Source organism: Sinocyclocheilus grahami, unplaced genomic scaffold (genome assembly GCF_001515645.1).
Source record: "Sinocyclocheilus grahami isolate Dianchi unplaced genomic scaffold, SAMN03320097.WGS_v1.1 scaffold105.1, whole genome shotgun sequence".
Classification (NCBI taxonomy): Eukaryota; Metazoa; Chordata; class Actinopteri; order Cypriniformes; family Cyprinidae; genus Sinocyclocheilus; species Sinocyclocheilus grahami.
Genome location: NW_015505284.1, coordinates 666,705 through 685,040, shown reverse-complemented (window position 1 = coordinate 685,040; position 18,336 = coordinate 666,705). Strand labels below are relative to the sequence as shown.

General features: G+C 36.6%; 1 protein-coding gene across 1 annotated transcript in view; it reads right to left on the bottom strand.

Moving 5' to 3' along the window:
* Positions 1-6,304, bottom strand: part of tnfaip8l3 (tumor necrosis factor, alpha-induced protein 8-like 3) — a 37,621-nt gene extending 31,317 nt beyond the window's left edge. Inside the window, exon 1 of the mRNA XM_016276691.1 lies at positions 6,027-6,304. Coding sequence (XP_016132177.1) covers positions 6,027-6,072 — 46 coding nt within the window. The 5' untranslated portion in view covers positions 6,073-6,304. The remainder of the gene's footprint in view (positions 1-6,026) is intronic.
* Between the last annotated feature and the right edge of the window lie 12,032 nt (positions 6,305-18,336).

Genomic DNA, 18,336 nt, shown 5'->3' with positions numbered 1-18,336 from the left:
TGTTCACCATATGTTCACTCACATTATATTGACTCGCAGAGATTATTATATATAAAAAAAAGTTAATTATTATGTGAGTATCCCTTTACACCTTCCAAGTAAAAGAGCCAATTGCACTGCAGCTGCTGTTGAAAGTTTCAAATAGCATTGAAACAGCCATAAAATGATTGGTGTTGTGAGACTTTTGCATGTTTGAGCATAAATGTTGGTCATCCTTATATTTCATTATGTATTTAATACAGAATACTCACATTTTGTCTTCGGTATACATATGGAAACATAAATAGTATGATGAATAGTATAATAAAGGGCTCATTCATTCATTCATGCTTTCAAAGATGTATAAGATTACAATTTGAATTCAAATCTCCTATTGACTTACACTGGTAGCGTGTTCAGCATTCAAAACATAACCACTGGCTATGAGGACATTTGTATACTGAATTCTTCTTGCATGCATAGATCGCTTCAACTTATCTGAAACTTTAACACTGTTCTTCTGCTGCCTTTCGAGCACAGCTAGTTCCTTCTGGAAATACTAATGTCGTTATTATTGTTATTATCTGAATACAGACGCGGAGGCTAATAAATCCCTGACAGACCCCAGGCAGTTCAATTAACAGTGCTTTACTATAGCATTCCTCTGTTTAATAGGAGAGAGCAGTGGAAATGGCTGTGGTACGCCTCAGGGAGAGTTTATAGTCACTCATACTTATGTCTGTTTTCACTGATGTGATTCTTGTTAAATGTGGATGAGAAATATTCCCCTATTTCAGCACAATTTCTCTCACTCCCCCCCTGTCTTGTCCTTAGGAGCCCGCGGCGCGTCGCCCCCCCCCCCCCCCCCTTTCTGTCTTTGAGCTAAAATTATGACTATTTCCCTCTTGTGGAATTAAATATAGAGTGCCAAAAAGCTCAGAAGAGTGTTTAGATGGTTATTTTTCTCATTTACAGTACACACACATTTTTCATGCTGAAGGAGGAAAAACTCTCTCACATTCTCTCTCGTTTTCCTTTTATCTTTTTGGTGGGGCTGATTTTCCTGGCAGGACACAGAGGCACGAAAAAATCGGTTTGCCTTCATTCTGGTCCACACGTGGCTTCACTGTCTCTCTCTGCAATGTGTCGGTTGTGTAATGATGAACTGCTGGTTGGTCGTGTGGTACTACAGGTCAAATATCAGTAAAACCAATCAAAAAGAGCTTGTTACTGTTTTGTGGATTGAGGTGGTGATTTTAGAACAGCTGGATCTCACGTGGCTCAGAACTGGACTTAACTCAGTTAAAAGTAAACTGTATAATTAGGCCTGTTGATTTAAAGCATTAATTTAGTGTGAGAATACTCCCTCTGACCCATAAGTAAATTCCAAAATAAGTAATTTTCCTACTATTGGACCCAGTTCACATTTAATGTACCTGCTTTTAGATAGTAGTCTGCATGTTTACATATACAAACAACTAACAAGTTTTAAAAGACCACAAAACTAAACTGAACAGATTGCTGTGGGCCATAGATCAGTGATTTTCAATAATATGAAATAAAACCAACAATATGCTAAACACTAAAATAAACATATGCAAGAAATTAGTTAACAGGCTACTGTAAAAAAACATATTCGTACTGTTTCAGAACTTTAGTGCTGAAGTGTGAATGATTGAAATATTTTGTTGCAATAAGTTGTTGCATGAATTGCAATTGTGGTACATTCGCTGGAAAAGGTATTCAGCCAATTGTATTGCAATTTAACAGGTTGCATGTGTGAAAGTGGATGTTGTTGATGTGCCAGACTGCTTTGGTTCAGAAAGCCTGCTGACACAACAAACATGCACCCACGCTAACTCATCGCATTTCTCCAGAAAGAGAATCTAAAGATGGACACATGTCCCAGGAAGTACATCAAGACCTTTGATTACTAAAACACACACCCTGACCCAATGCAAAACATTTCAGCAGTATCCACCGAAAACTGCTGGGTTTTTGAAAAACTGACATTCTAAAGAGTGTCTGCAGTTTTGAATTCCCTACTGACTTATATTGACACACAGACTCAACACAAACAACCTGAGTACATCTGTTCTTCTGGGTACCTGAAGCCCAAATCAGACATAGAATAGTTTTTAGTGTAGGTTATGTTTTCAGTCACTTAATTGTGTTGATAAAACTGTATTGCAACTGTGTTGCAGTTCAAATTTATATTAAATGTACCTGTACTTTTTTTTTTACTGTTGACCCACTTAAGTATGACTTAAGTACATCTTTATATGTAATTTCATGGTTACTTTATTGTCTTTGAAATGCATGTATGGATAAAAGTGTACTAAGTAACAGATGTACTGACAAGCATTTATAGAAAAATAAAATGTACTTTAATGTTGAATCTGGTTAGTCATCATGTATTTAAATATATTTGTAACTACACATTTGCAATGAAGTTGCAATTTCGTACATTTCAAATATATTAACTTTAAAAGTAATATTGCATAACGCACTACAATCAAGTACTTTGCATGTGCTTTTGTAAGTCAACACATTAAAATAAGTGTACTTCTGTATGACAAATTTTATTAAAACAATAATTTAAAATGGACTTTAAAGCAAAACGTTTAATTTGACATAATTGCATAGTCAGGAAAGTGTACTCTCTTTAAGTAATCTTAAGTAATATTTTATTTCCTTTTAATTATATTATCAGCAAGTGAAGTCTTTAAAAATATACTTTGAAGAATTGAAGTAAACTACAAGTCCATAGTCAGTACAATTCAGTGTACTTATTTTTCACAATGGAAGACATGTTGGTTCGTAAATTTCATGTGAATTCTTTTGTTGTATATTAAATATATCCATGTTGATCTGAGAGAGGACAGACCAGTCATAGGAAAGAAATCCATAGTTGAGATCTCTATGATGCCTGTTTCGCACCATACACAAAAGCAGTGTGTAAGTAAAGCAGCATGCCAGCATTGTTCTTTCCAACATATTCAGTTCTACAGTTCTGAGATCTTCTTTAAGAGATATGAAATGTCCTCTAAGCAGTAGATGTTTCATCTTGAGTTGCAGAGTCACATTTGGCTTTGCGTTCTAGTGTCTCTAACCAGCTCTGTAGTTAGTCATCATGAGGAGAGCATGTGTATGTGAGAAAAAAATTATGTGTTCAGGTTGGGACGGAAACGTCTCACTTCCACGTGCTCCTTATCCTTTAATCTGTGTACTGAATCTAAGGGAGACTGGTCTGCAGCGGAGTACTGCTATCTGGCATACTTTACTGAGACTGTACATACTCTATAGCATATCTCCACCACTGCAGTCCACTTAAGTTTTTAAACAAGGAGTAGGCCCATCTAATCTTCTAATTAACCACCAGAGCATAAGAGCAGCCATTTACATTGCAGTGTGTCAGTTGTTCCTGCATCTTGCCACCTCTTTAACTATATTTTTACAGTTTAAATGCCTTGCCTTATATAATCAACTCCATGCATTAGTAATCCCATAGGGGGAATATAAGAGCTCAAATTGAGTCTACTCCATTGCAGACAGAAATCTAAACTCATTTAACCATCCATCCATTCTCCAAACCTGTTCTAGGGACTCATATGGATGTATATGGATTATGGAAACATCTTGGATGGATGGCCATCACAGGGATAAAAACGTGTTTAACCTTTACAGCTTAATTATTAGTTGGCTGTCAGAACTCATGAAAATGCATTTAAGATGCTTAAAGTGCACTCATCTACACTGCAACTAGAATTCGAATATGTCTTCTCCACCATTTGGCAAACTACTGCTGATGGTTTCCAGTGCAGGTAGACATATGAAAAAACCTGCATGTCTTTGTTTATTGAAGTCTCTTGAGTTCTTGTGTAGCGCATCCAATCAGACTGAAACTGGCAATTTCCTTCAGAACTTGCCATTTTTTTGCCAATGGATTTGGGTGGTCTGTGGCCATGTCTTCTGAGGCTGAAAATAGAGGCAAACTGGTGGCTTATTCAGCTAAGAAGATGGAGAGAAAATAAACACCAATGGCAGAGCAGAAACATGAAAGATCATCTCCCTCTCCAGTCCACAACTCCAGAGATCTTTTGAGTGAGACCTTCAGCCAAACCTCATAGTAGCTGAAGAACTTAAGCTTTCCCTCAGACGGCCACAGAGCAGCTCTCGGAGCACAAACATACAGAACTGAACAGAAAATTTGGTCATCGTTTACTCTCTTTCGTGTCTTCTCAAACCTGAATGACTTACAGTATTCCTCATGTGAAACAAAAAAAAGAATGTTGAAGAAGAGTGTGAAGTATGTTGACGTTGCTCTTTTACAAACCACCAAAATATATAGTGACCATGGGTGGTCAAACTCCAAAAAGGAGTTTAAATCCATAAAAGCAATCCCTATAATTGTCTATATTCTTATTAGACTTCCGAAGTCATAAATTATTTTTCAGGTAAGAACAGACCAAAGTTTATATCATTATTTACTGATAATCTTCCCCTAGCTCCCCATAGCTTCCCCATAAGCTCTCTAATGCCATTGCATATTAAAAGTTGGTATGTTGTGGTTGGTTATGCGACGTGAGAATCAGTTATAGAGAGTAATACTGATGTCAGTAACATGTTTTCAAGTTTAAATTTGCTTAAAGGAACACGCCACTATTTTTGAAAATAGGCTCATTTTCCAACCCCCCTAGAGTTAAACAGTTGAGTTTTACCGTTTTCGAATCCATTCAGCCGATCTCCGACTCTGGCGGTAGCACTTTTAGCTGCAGCTTAGCATAGATCATAGGAAAAATATCGAAATCTATGGTCATTTTTGAGCGAGACGCTGACGGTCTAGTTAGATTCAATGATCTATGCTAAGCTGCAGCTAAAAGTGCTACCGCCAGACCCGGAGATCGGCTGAATGGATTCGAAAACGGTAAAACTCAACTGCTTAACTCTAGGGGAGTTCAAAAATAATAAGTGTTCCTTTAAGCTCATAAGATTTGAGAACTGCAAAAAAGATTTTCAGCAAATAACAACTGAAATTCCACATACAACGATATGCTATGACTTCAGAAGAATACAGCACACAGGTTGTATGGACTATATTTATAATACATTCACTGGTCATTAACTACTGTATGGGAAAGATCAACATTTTTAAAACATGTTCATTTCTTTCAGTTGCAGATCAACTGTGATCCCAAGTAAAAGTGAGCCATGGAGAACCAGTGAGACTGTAGTTTAATTCTGTCCATGACTAAACACTTAACCACAGAAAGCTCCCTGAAACTAATTTTATGGAGACTCGCTCTAGGTGAAAAATGTCTAGTTTTAGTGAAATTAAATGAAAAATCGGGTGGTCCTAGGTAAAGTCTATATGCTAAATACAAAGATAGGCTACTGCAAAATGTTGGCAGTTGATTGCAAAAATACGAACATGTAATTTAGAAGTTCTTAGTTATGTATCTTTCAAGGTTGTTATCCTTAACATATATGATGCTGGCATACAGAAAGAGTATTTGAATGCGCATAGCACAGCTCAGATAATTTGGTCTCGGAAGGATTTGATGAGTTCATATGAGATATCTGACTTTTGATTCAAACTGTTGGTATCTTGGCAATACTGAGCACTGAGCTCTTTTGAAACTCCTTTCACAACTCCTTCAGTGAGATTACACTTCTTCTTTATCGTGACCACAAGGTTGTTTTAGGTTTGTCTGCCAGTTTATATTGAGTCTGTGAACCTTGCCAGCCATAAACCAAAGTGCTGCTGTTCAATTTTCCACCGCCCTTGTGTTCAGCCAGCTCAAATATCACAGATTAACTTCTCCTCAGAGAGCAGAACCTCAGACACAAAGCTCTGAAGAGCACTTGGCGGATGGACGCCCTGTCACAGGCTGTCACGCCGGGTGAGGAAGATGAGTACGATGATGAATGTTAAATGTATTAATGAGAAAAGTAGCAGCACGTGTCTGTGCTCGCCTGCAACCGCCAGACAGCTGTGAACAGAGTTTGAGAAACAGAAGACGAGAACGAGAGGACTGATCCCTTACCTGGAGAGAGCTCTCCTTCACTCTGATCCCCAGAATCTGAGTCCATCTCTCCACGAAGAACCTCTCCTCTCCTCTCCTCTTCTCTTTTCACTCCACTTCCTCTGTTTCTCTGTCTCTGTGCTGTCTCTCTGCACTGAAAACTGTTTTCTTGAGCTCAAATGCACCAGCTCTCCGTGTTCAGAATATCACTGACTCAATGAGTGTGCGCTGTTTGCCGAGCGCCTTTTCTGTGCAGTCAGACTGCTTTCTTTTACTGACACTCTCTTGCTTCCACTTTCTCCTCTCATTTGCTTCCTTCCCCTCCCTCTGCCCCCCTCTCTCTCTCTCTCTCTCTTTCTGTGTCCCTCCTCCCCCTTCTCCCCTCGGCTAGACATTGTGATGCCTACAAAAACATTAAGAGGAGGAAAACTCTGTCTCTCCCTTTAAGCTGATCTCTTGCCTGTGAGGAATGTTTTGTATGTTGGAGAGTTTTTTTCATTCAGACATTGTTGGGTGCTATTTTAGGGGCAAGTTTGGTTTTTAATGTTAGAAAATGTTTTTGGGATGGACAAGTGAATAAGAAATGACAGTGGTGTTGAAGGTGTTTTATTAGATTGACTTTGCCACATCATCCAGCTCAAAAATAATAGAGTAACAAAGTGCCATCACCGGGTCAAGGCTGGTTTTGCTGGTTAGTGTGATCTAGTTAGCCCCTGCTGGTAGATGATGTAACTACACCATTATGAGGGCAAAAGCATCGCTCTCTTTTGATGGTCATTTGAAGTAGCTGTGTATTGTGATGAAAGAATTCCTTTTTTATTATATAAAGTAGATTTTGTACCATGCTTGGATTATTTTCCCTTGTCTCCTGCCTTCAGATCTGTATAGTTGCTTGATAAGGGTTTGGAACTGTGTCCGTTCTTGCTGTGCCATCAGTTAGTTAGTGTCATAATGTCATTTTCCTGCAGCTTTTGATTGATTTGTCATAAATCATAAGCTTGAATTTAGATTGATTTCTGTCCCTCCAAAAGTAGTAATACAGATTATTTCTTAAGTATAACCAAAGTCTTAGCAGCTGTATTCATGCAAGTACAGCTCATCTGAATGGAAAGACCAAAATCATTTGTCTGGATTATATTTCAAAAACATATTTCAAATCAGATATAACATCTGACACCAACCAGTGTTCAATTTGAAGGGAGATGAGAGGGGATGACATGTCTCTTGTTGAAAAAAAAAATGCCCAAAAGCATCCCCTCTGTAAAACCACCATGCTATTTAGATGAATGGTTTAGTGTTTTATATAAAGCATCTAATGCAAAATATCTATCATTTTTACACATGATAATTTACGAGCTATGAATAATGGCTAATGGCCAATCAGATCTCAATATTCCAATGAGCTGTGCACAAGGTCATATAAGTATTTGTCAGATTTGCACTCTTTAAAAAAAGGCCAAGAGGACAGTGCAAGGACATCTTTTGACATTCTTTAAAAAGAAGAGAACAGAAGGTTAGTCAGCTGTTTTTTAGGATATTCCCCTGATGTAACACTGGAAAGAGTAACGGACATAAGTACATTGATTCAAAAAGGAATCGTTGTCAAGGTTTCATTGAATTATTGAAAAAGAATGCAGTCACCAAGGTGCGCGCATATGCTATGTAAATGTATCTGTGAAAAAAGTCAGGTTTTAGTCCCTAAAGTGTTGAGCTATTTTCTTACACCACTGTTTAAGCAATCTGCACTGAGAGAATTCAAACAACAAAGAGTTTACCATCAGAAATGACCACACTGTCTTTACCATCCATTGTGAAAGCTCTGGAGTGCAGAAAAGTTTGGGGCTCAAAAATAATGTCATTTGGAACTCACTTTTAGAGTTATTATTTTAATTTTTTTTATTATGTTATGACTTTAGAGGCAGTATATGAATGCTTCCCAAAGTGCCCTCCGATTACATCATTCAGGTTGTTTGGTACACAGGGAGAGTCTTGTGCTTTGTTAAATCAAATAAAAATTAGTGTGTCAGATTGGTCGAGACGCTACAGCTTAATCATACAAGACAGTCACTTAAGTACATCTGTAATTTCATAATTACTATCATATTGAAATATGGTTTAAGTGTACTGCCGAATCTACTGACAAGCATTTATGGTAAACTAAAATATCATTTATATTGAAACTTGTATGTCATTTATTTATTGTAATTACACATTTTCACATTACACATTAATACTGAAGTTGCAATTTAATACATTGAATATATGTTAACTTTAAATTTAATATAAAATAACAAAAAATAAACAGAAAAAAATAAGTCATTTGCTTGTGCTTTAGTATGCTAGTCAACACATCAAAACAAGTGTATTTTAAAGCATGACAAAATATTATTAAAACTTAATGATTTAAAATGTACATTAAAGTAAAATGTTTAATTTGTTATTATCACAAAGTGCATGTAACAGTCATAAAGTATATCGTTTTTTCAAGTACACTTAATTTATTTCATCAATATTATATTATTTGCAAGTACAGTTAAAAAAAAAACTTTTAAGATTTGAAGTGCATTACAATTTGTTTAGTCTGATCCATATAATGTGCAAACAGTAGTTTGGCTCTTTTAAACTGTAAGGTTGGACTACAACCTTCATATAGAGCATTACGATTTCTCTCATTAATATACAGTATCTACAAGTGGACCATCTTTTTGTCTCTATCATAACAGAAAACAAGTGATTCAGATAAACCTCACACACTTGTCTACTGAAAACTCCACCCACAGTGAAACAACATTGGTCCAACATTACTGCAAATTAAAGTCAAATATGTTCTGATTGCCGTGAAGCTTGCAGAATTGAGTTTTCTTTAGAAGCTTCTCTCTGTTTGTCTGTGCAGCTGTCGTTGTGTCTGTCCCGTGATCTGTTTGTCCTTCAGGAGTGTCTGATAGCTCGTGGCTCTCAGCAGGGTCAGTGTGGTGGCAGATGGCGTGGATGTGCCTCAGGCTGAGGGTGCGTGTAGTCAACTGTCACATCTTAATAGACAGATGGTCATGAACTTTCTCTCTTTGAGTCCAATTTATGTCCCAGTTCAGTCCAGTGAAGCAGTCAATCGTCTCGACCCACTCACGCTAAAGTTCAGTTTGAGACTGATGGTTAAAACGTTCATAAGTGAAAGTGTTGTTGTTTTTGTCCAATCACAGCTGACTCTTCGTCATTGATGGCCTTTTCTTTTATTTGGTGGAACATCTTTTAGACCCTTGAGGGTTTTCAAGGCTACAAATGTGTTGGCTATGTTCTCAATGGCAGTAACTGACATTTGTCCTTTTGTGTTCTTCTGGTTATTCTGGTTGTTTTTCTACCTACCTCACATAGGCAAAGGACATTTATGGCCATTTAAACCTCTATTGTTGATGTCATTTCTTGTGATAAAAACACTGCCACCTGCAGCCCTGGAGTAATATAGTCTACAACAATTCAAATAAATAAATAATTAAAATAAATGTGGTCTTACTGCACTTTTTCATTTCTGTGCCTGATATGAAGTGGGCAGAATGCTCATTTTTACCCTTCCAGTCAAATATTGTGCAGCAAACATCATTAACAACTTTAATTTTCAATGCAAATGACCATATAAGAAGGCATGGCAAATGACCACACAACCCTCAGATGGGGGTCCCAACCCCCTCACGATTTCTGCCTATGCTGTTTAAAGGCATATGGACACAAATGACAAAATACATTTCCGCAGCTCTTTGGTTCATTTGGCTACCTCTATATGTGTCTTTTTAATGTAAAGATAAGGTTCAACACAGTCATCCATGATTGCAGGACATCCTGAATTAGAAAATTTGCTTCCCACATTTTCAGCACATTTATTCCAGTGGGAGTACATTGCAACAGCCTTTTCTGACTGGCGAGATGTGCTTATGGTAATTTAGAGCAGGTAGGTCAGATTTTCTGGAAAGGACTATCATTATATTGTCTATCGTGCCAGGCCATCTCACATTAGTCAGAGTCAAGTACATGTCTCAGACTGATCTTGAAGTGAGAATGCTCTCAGAACTCAGAAGGTGATTTTGAAATGATCATGAAACAAGCAATTGCTGTCATTAAACACCTCCATATAGTGCCACAGAAAAGTTCCACAACCATGTGCATCCATTACAATATTAGGCCTGTATTGTATTGCAGCATTATATGTATGTAAAATTAATGTTTACAAACACTTGAGCAAAAGTAATAATTTGCACAAAATAACTAGACAATAATCTCTACTTATGCAACATGGGAAATGTCACTGCATACACTTTCACTAAATAGCAGGTATACAGTATACACTGCGCAGTAAGCAGATATGAAGACATCATACAAAGTCCATTTTTAGGGGTAAGAATTTTACTTCACCCTCCCCTTTTAACATTTAAAAGCTTTTTGTCCCTTTATGACCATAAAACCGAACTTTGATGTTTGTGATCTTTAGTCTGTGCTCTAAAAATAGGCATACCGTATATATCATAATATGGTGCCCTTCAGTATTATCGTGCAATTTAGAGAAATGTATGGGGTGGTCAGTGTCAATATATCAACTGTACCCGCTGTAGAATGCTATTGTGTCAGATGCTGTCAAGGCCTAGACATTTAGGATGAACTAATGGAGGCCACAACTGCATCTGACACCACAATTAGCAACTCAATAAGAGTAAGTTGATTTATGATTATGTAAATGAGTGAGTTACTCACTTGCTGCCTGGGAGAATGTCATTAGTTTTGCTTTTTACATTTGTACAATGAACTGGTTTTTAACTGTTGATTATTTGTTTGAAAACTGTTGTTCAGCGTTTTAGAAATGTACCATTCCTAATCTGAACTCTTAATCTTAGTTGTTCAGTAATTTACAGTGAAACTAACTTTTAGATGTGGATATACTGAATATAATAAAGAACAGGAATACAATGCTAAAATCAAATCGTGTAGAATAGTATCTTTTACCACATTAGAAAGACATTAACATTTTTGGTAAATTAGTTGGTTAGGCTATTTTAAGGCATTAAAGATGAGTGTTTCAACTCTATTATAGTTCTGATTTAACTGTACCCGATGCGATACAATTGGAACAAAAATACTTCTCATCTTTACGAACCAACTGTGGAAAATATGAACTAGTTATAGGTTTAATGTAAAAAGCAAAAAGTGTTCCAACTGTGCACAGTCTACCCTACACTATTATTCCATTACGAACACAGCCAGCCAGGGTCACTGGCTTATGTGACACAGCGAACAACATGCATTAATTACCATTAATCCTGTACACATAAATACAGTCTATTATAGAAACACACACACACACTTATGCTGCAGCCAGTGAGACAGAAAGAGATGAAACCACACTTTAATGGGAGTTAATTGCTGTCTAATTCAGTCTGAGATTAAACCCTGGAGGGAACGGCATGGCTCAAGAAGTTACTGCCAAATACATTCCCTGAAACCCTAACATGAAAAATACAATCCATAATTTGCAATGCCAGAACAATCTTGAGTTCAGGCAAACCTCAAACTGCCTCTAAAAGCCTCTGATTTTCTGGTAAATGGCGAATGAATGTGCATGTCGGTGTGCGACTGTTATTATATCTGATAGATTTCCTGCTTATTCATAGAACTGCTTTCACAGGTAGTTTGGTTTAGGAAGCTTATGGCTCACTCGTTTATTGCTGTGTGCGATTTTCACAGCATGGTTGTTTTCTCCATTGAGGCAAAAAAAATCATACACGCAAACAGTGTGCTGTTAAAAATTTGATTAACGTTTCTAAAGTGGTGAATGGGAGAACAACAAAATAAATGTGATAAGTCACTTGAGTGTTTTGTTGTCACTGAATAATATATGCTTATACTGTACATATGAATTCCCAAATGTACATAAACTGGGCTAAATGAGTCGAACTGTTTAAAAATTAGGGCTGTTTGCAATGTCACCCAGAGGGCAATTGATGTTGAAAAGACGTCAGCTTGACATAAAAAACCAGGTCAAATATGCAAATCAAACTGATGTCAAAATTTGGACATTACATTGATTTGATATAAATTGAATGTCAAATATACATATACATTAAACCAATTTAAGTGTAGGATTAAGTTCTTAATTTCACCCAATTACAACTGGAAAGAAATTGCCATCCAAACTGAATTTAAAATTACGTTACAGCATCTTGATCAAAACTTGACTAATATTTGATGTTAAATTGCTATCAAGGTGCCTGCTGGGTAACTTCTCACCCACTTTGAAATCACCACATCATGTCTGAATTAAAGTCAAACTGAAATGACAATCTGTGAGCAAACATGTCTTTAGCAACTCCTTAGGTTTAATAAGAATAGTTCATTACTAATCTAAATAATTACTGGTCAGAAAAGTACGAGATCTATAAATAATAAGCTACATGAAAGGCTTGTTACTGTAATAAAAGTGGCCATATAAAATGTATTTAAGCATAAATCTGATTTTGAGATTTGATGTGTCTTTAATAAATTATATATACCTGTAATGTAGGGCTATGTAAATGCTGTTTAAGGTACAAACCTCCTTTAAGCCTGAAACAAGTTTTTTATTTACTATGTAAAGGGTGGACTTCCAATTTTCAGAAGATCACAACACACCACTAGATCCCAGAATACATATGATTTAATTCAAAGGCAAATTGCTTCTAAAGGGTTGTGACTCTAGTCTCACAAATAAAAACATTAATACTAATAACATGTAGGAAATTGTTCTGGGTTAGTTTCACACAGTAACATGAGGGCTCAGTATAGAGCCTTTCTAAAACCACAGAGTGTCTTGAGGATTTGATCTGTCTGACGCCAAAGCCAGATCTGAAGTGAAATGTAACTTTGATGTGATCTCAGAGCTGGAAAAGTGCCCATGCTGAATGAAAGAGCTAACGGTTTTCTATTTCTCTCTGTCTCTCTGTGCCAGTTTGATTTTAATAAGAGGAAAGTGATTCCCTATGCTTTGATTAAATATAAAGCAAAGTGTCCTTGTTTGTCTTTGCCACAGAAGACAAACATGTCAGGCTAACTTTACTTAAAGGTACAGTTCACCCATAACCGAAAATGAAGATACTTTTATGGTGCTTTCATATTAAACCACGTTTTAGAGTAGTATCCCTCATTCTGGTTCATTCTAGTTCAATGGAAAAGAGCAGCCATGATATTGGACTAAAACTGGACTAAAACTCTCCTCTTGTGTACCACAGAAGAAAGAACAAAATGAGGTTTTAGTTTGATTTTAATAAGAGGAAAGTGATTCCCTATGCTTTGATTAAATATAAAGCAAAGTGTCCTTGTTTGTCTTTGCCACAGAAGACAAACATGTCAGGCTAACTTTACTTAAAGGTACAGTTCACCCATAACCGAAAATGAAGATACTTTTATGGTGCTTTCATATTAAACCACGTTTTAGAGTAGTATCCCTCATTCTGGTTCATTCTAGTTCAATGGAAAAGAGCAGCCAGGATATTGGACTAAAACTGGACTAAAACTCTCCTCTTGTGTACCACAGAAGAAAGAACAAAATGAGGTTTTCATTTTTGGGTGAACCACTTCTGTTTTACACGAAACAATTGTAGTGCTAAGAAGAGTTTCAGGGTTAAAGGAAACATCCTGCTTTCATTTCATTTCTGCTTTTCATTTTCATTTCAGGCACAGAGATATTTCAGAAGACTCAAGGATTTGTGATATTCAGTGATGCTGATGATTTCCATGGTAACCAGTGCTAACATTGCAGCGGCAGTGCAGAAATCAGTACAGCATTGTATTAACACAAAAAAAGAGTCAAGGGACAGGGCACAGTGTGTGTGTATGTGTGTGTGTGTGTGTGTGTGTGTGTGTGTGTATACATGCAGCCTATAGACGAGGGCTTTACAATAATCTTTACGGTTGGCCAGCATCTAAGTGCCGTTTGTGCATGAATGTGTGTGTGTGTGTGTGTGTGTGTGTGTGTGTGTTATAAAATGCTGTCTCTTTTACCTATACCTGCTCATAGCTTCTCTTCACCTGCCATCCATCCCATTATGAAAACGCACACACATCTTGCATCATTATTTACTGTTAATACAACTGAAGGTTTCTTCTCTGCTGTCTGCAGCATTTTATGAAATATGATTGTTTAAAGCAGTTTCTCAACCTGGTTCCTGGAGGGACACATACACAACTCACATTTGTGAACTTTTCCCAATTAAAGGGGTCATGAACTGAATTCCAAAATTCCCTTCATTTTTTGACAGATAAGAGGTCATTGTATTATAAAAGCATTCTGTAAGTTTCAGAACTCAAAACGTTCTCATTAGTCTAAAAACAGTCTGTCAAAACGACTTGTGGAGTGCACAACTCTATGATGTAAAAGTGTGGATACACACTGCCTCAGCAGAAGAAGATCAACACCTGCTTCTACATCGCTGCCTGTTTTGCTCCGCCCACTGATTCGTGCATGTAGTGTAAATAACGAGAAGGGCGAATGCAGGTCTATGCAGAAACCAAACAATAAAGATGGTTCCGAAGACAACTAGACGCTGTGCAGTGCATAGTCTTCGCATTGCCTTCCTTCTGATCCTAACATTAGTAAAGAGTGGATGAACTTTATTTTGAATGAAGTTTCAGACACCATCAGTAAGAGCTTGGTGCTTTGTTCACTTCATTTTACGGATTTGTTTATTCCACACAGGATTTTCAGAAGGATTAAAACTGACAGTCATATCGCAACACACAAGTGTGAGTAGCCTAACTGTTTTATTATGTGGTCAATTGCTTTGTCTAAAAAACAGATCGTTTGATATGAGTATTTAAGTGTTTTTAACCTAAGTCACTGCAGCGTTCATCTGTGAAGGACATACACCGTGTCCTAACTACACGCGACGCAACAAGCAGTTTGGCTGTCCACGTCAGACACGACGCGACAACACGTGAATTTGCCAAGTAAGACATGTTCCTGGATCAACATCTTTTGTTGAAGAACATTACTGTCCAAAAATATAGACTAAACCAAATCCCTAAACCTAACCCTACCCATAATTTTTTCCTACAATCAGTGTGAAATGATGAAATGATGAAGCACCTAACCCTGATCGTAAGCCTAAAACAGACATTTCCTGAAAAGTTATCTTTTAATTCTGATTGGTTAATTGGAATGTTGTTCCAGGATCAACAAGGATGTTGCTCCAGGAACATGTTGTACTTGGTGAAATCACGGTCACCCGACAACACGATGCGACAATGCTTAAATTTGAATTACGCACATAATCACCTGAGATTATGTCATATACACTCTTAAAAATAAAGGTGCTTCACGATGCCATAGAAGAACCTTTTTGTCTAAATGGTTCTATAACGAACTTTTAACATCTGAAGAACCTTTCTGTTTCACAAATGGTTCTTTGTGGTGAAAGAAGTTTCTTCAGATTATAAAAAGATAAGCAAGAGATGGTTCTTTGTGGAACCAAAAATGGTTCTTCTATGGCATCGCTTAAAGAACCTTTTGAAGCACCTTTATTTTTAAGAGTGTAGGCCTACTTTTAATGTTTTCGTTCCAGCCTGCGACGTCACAGAAATAGAAACCGTTTCTAAAATAAAAATTTTGCGTTTCGCCGTCATGGCTAGTTAGGACAAAAACACTGATTAACATGGAAAAGATACTTTTAATCGCGTGTCGCGGCATCGCTTCGCATGTAGTTAGGACAAGGTGATAGACTGTCAAACATACACAACTATAAGCCAATCATAGCAGAGTTCGGTAAAGCTTAAAACAATCGATAAAGACGTTTAAACGATGGAATTTCTGAGTTTTCAATGTGAAACTGCTGCAAACAATTCAGCGCGCGAGTGAATTTTCCAAATGAATCAAACTCAATCCAAACCATTTCATTTGCAAACCCGTTTGACTGATGTTTTATATCAAAACAAATGAGCTGTTTCGCTCGTGAATCTGGCTCAGCTGAGAGAAATGTTGTTGGTGAAAATGGTTCTCAGGTCATTATATGGTAATCTCTAATGACAGACATGAAAGTTATACTTTACTGGGTTATTTTACTAGAGTTCGTAATAGCTATTGCTATTAGTAAGCCACCACCCAGAACACCCGTCATATTTTGTTGATCATGGCAGTACTGTTTCCTGGTGTTTGGCATTTTGTGTTTTGCAAGCCAGATTTCTTCTTCTTCTGAACATTTCTTCCTGTTAAACCAAATAATGTAGTTTCTCTCTTGCAAAATTCTATTTGCTGTGTTTGAGTATGAAACTGATCTGGCCTGGCAAAGGCCTTCTGAGAGAACAGCAGTCTAGATGAACATCTGTAGATTTCATCTCAGTGCGGGATTTCTAAACAGAAGCTAAACAGCTTTTTTTTTCAGGCTGCTTAAGACATCCTCTCTTATCATAGAGTTTACCTTGAATTAGCAAAGGAAATGTTTGTTATAGATATTTGACATGTGGGTCAATGACAAGTTAGAGTGTTCAAGATAATGAAACATTAGCTTTAAATGCAGGATTTCTTAGAAATGTACCCTGCATTCATGCTGGTTTTATTTGGTTTTGAAAAACCTTCACATCATTTTCAAGTTCACATTTAATGACTCAGAATGCAAAGTAACAACCGTGTGCATTAAATACACGTGTGTACACATCTTAATCATATTTTCAAATAACTAAATACATTTTTAAAATGCAATTAAAATTACATCCGCATTCATTTTCATTGTTTGGAAAGGAGCAGCGTGAACATTTTGCACTGTCTTTCCTTTTCTGTTCCTCTGAAGAAAGAATGTAATGGTTTGAAGCATTTGAATTTTTGGGAGGACCATTCATTTAACAGATGATTTACTTATTTATTCCTGTTAATATTTAGAGAATTGTCATGAAAGTGGCCAAATTACGCTCTCTTGATCTTTTATTAATTTCAGCTGTAGCTCTTCTTCTTTTGTGCAGTTTCTCAGCGCTCTGAAGGCATGACTATCTCAATGTGTTTGGTGATAAACATTTTCCTGTTTCCTGTTTAGAGAGCATTGACATGGAGATCTCTGGATCAGGCAGGTGTGTGTTTTGTTCGAGTGTAACAATGTGTATTTGTCTACAATGTCGTCTGGTTGCCACTAACACAGCTGTGCAGGTTACCATGGCAATAACGAGACATGCGTCATATTCATTTCCATCTTCATCTAAGTGTTGGCCACTGATTCTAACAGAAAACAATAAGGGATCCGGTTTGTCTGAATGCTCCACTTTAGACAACCTGATTATGATTATTATACATCAAAACAACCAATGCAAATGTCATATAAAAATAATTTAATATGCATACCAAGTACGTTAATCTTGACTGTTTATATATGCTCATGACCTATTAAGTGGTGTGTGTTCACGGCCTCCATGTGTTGGCTGACAGCTTTATGGGCCCCATATGGAAGAAATGGCCCCTGAAAGCTAATGGACCCTGAGACCCTTATGCTGCCTGCCAGCTACGCACAGGAGCTGTACAAATGATGTCTGCTGAACATCTGTTGAGTCCAACTAGTTTTAAGTTCACTGAACTAATTTATAACTTGACTTAATTCTCATTCATTTAAATGAAAACAGTTGTGATGTTCAGATCATTTATTTACATGCAGTGCCCACACTGTCCTAACATGGTGTAACAGTGCCCTCTGCTGATTAAAATTACTTTATGACCGCAGACACAAAATACAGACATTCTGGAAGTGTTTTATCACATAACTAAACACATACACCACACATTTGATCATTTATCAAGTAATGGGAAACTCCCTTTCCTATTAAGGCAACACAAGGACTGTTGTGTTCTAGAAGTGCAGTTTTTTTTTTTTTTTTTTACAATTATCAACATGTAAATGTTTACTTATATTTTATTACAAGATATAAAACATTTGTCTTTAAAAAAAATTTTTTGAGTCTCTATCATTTTTAGCTGCTTTTATGTGGGATTTTTTTTTAAACAAACAGTAAAAAAATCATGAACCATGAAACAATTTGTGAATTAGCAAAGTGGGCAAATGTACAAAAATATTGAAACATTGTTTAGCCTACATGTTATTTTATTTTTTACAAAACACTGAACTTTTTATATTTTTCTTAATATGCATTTTCTATTTCTTTTTCATTTTCTTTACCGTATAAATTTGTGTATGTTTATTTACATTTACAATACATTTTTTGTATTTTAAAATTGGTAAGAATTACATTACTCATTTTAAATGTTAAAAAAATAATGAATTAGTGTTACATCATTTAAGAATACATTTATTAACTTTTATAAACAGTTAAAAAAACACCCAGA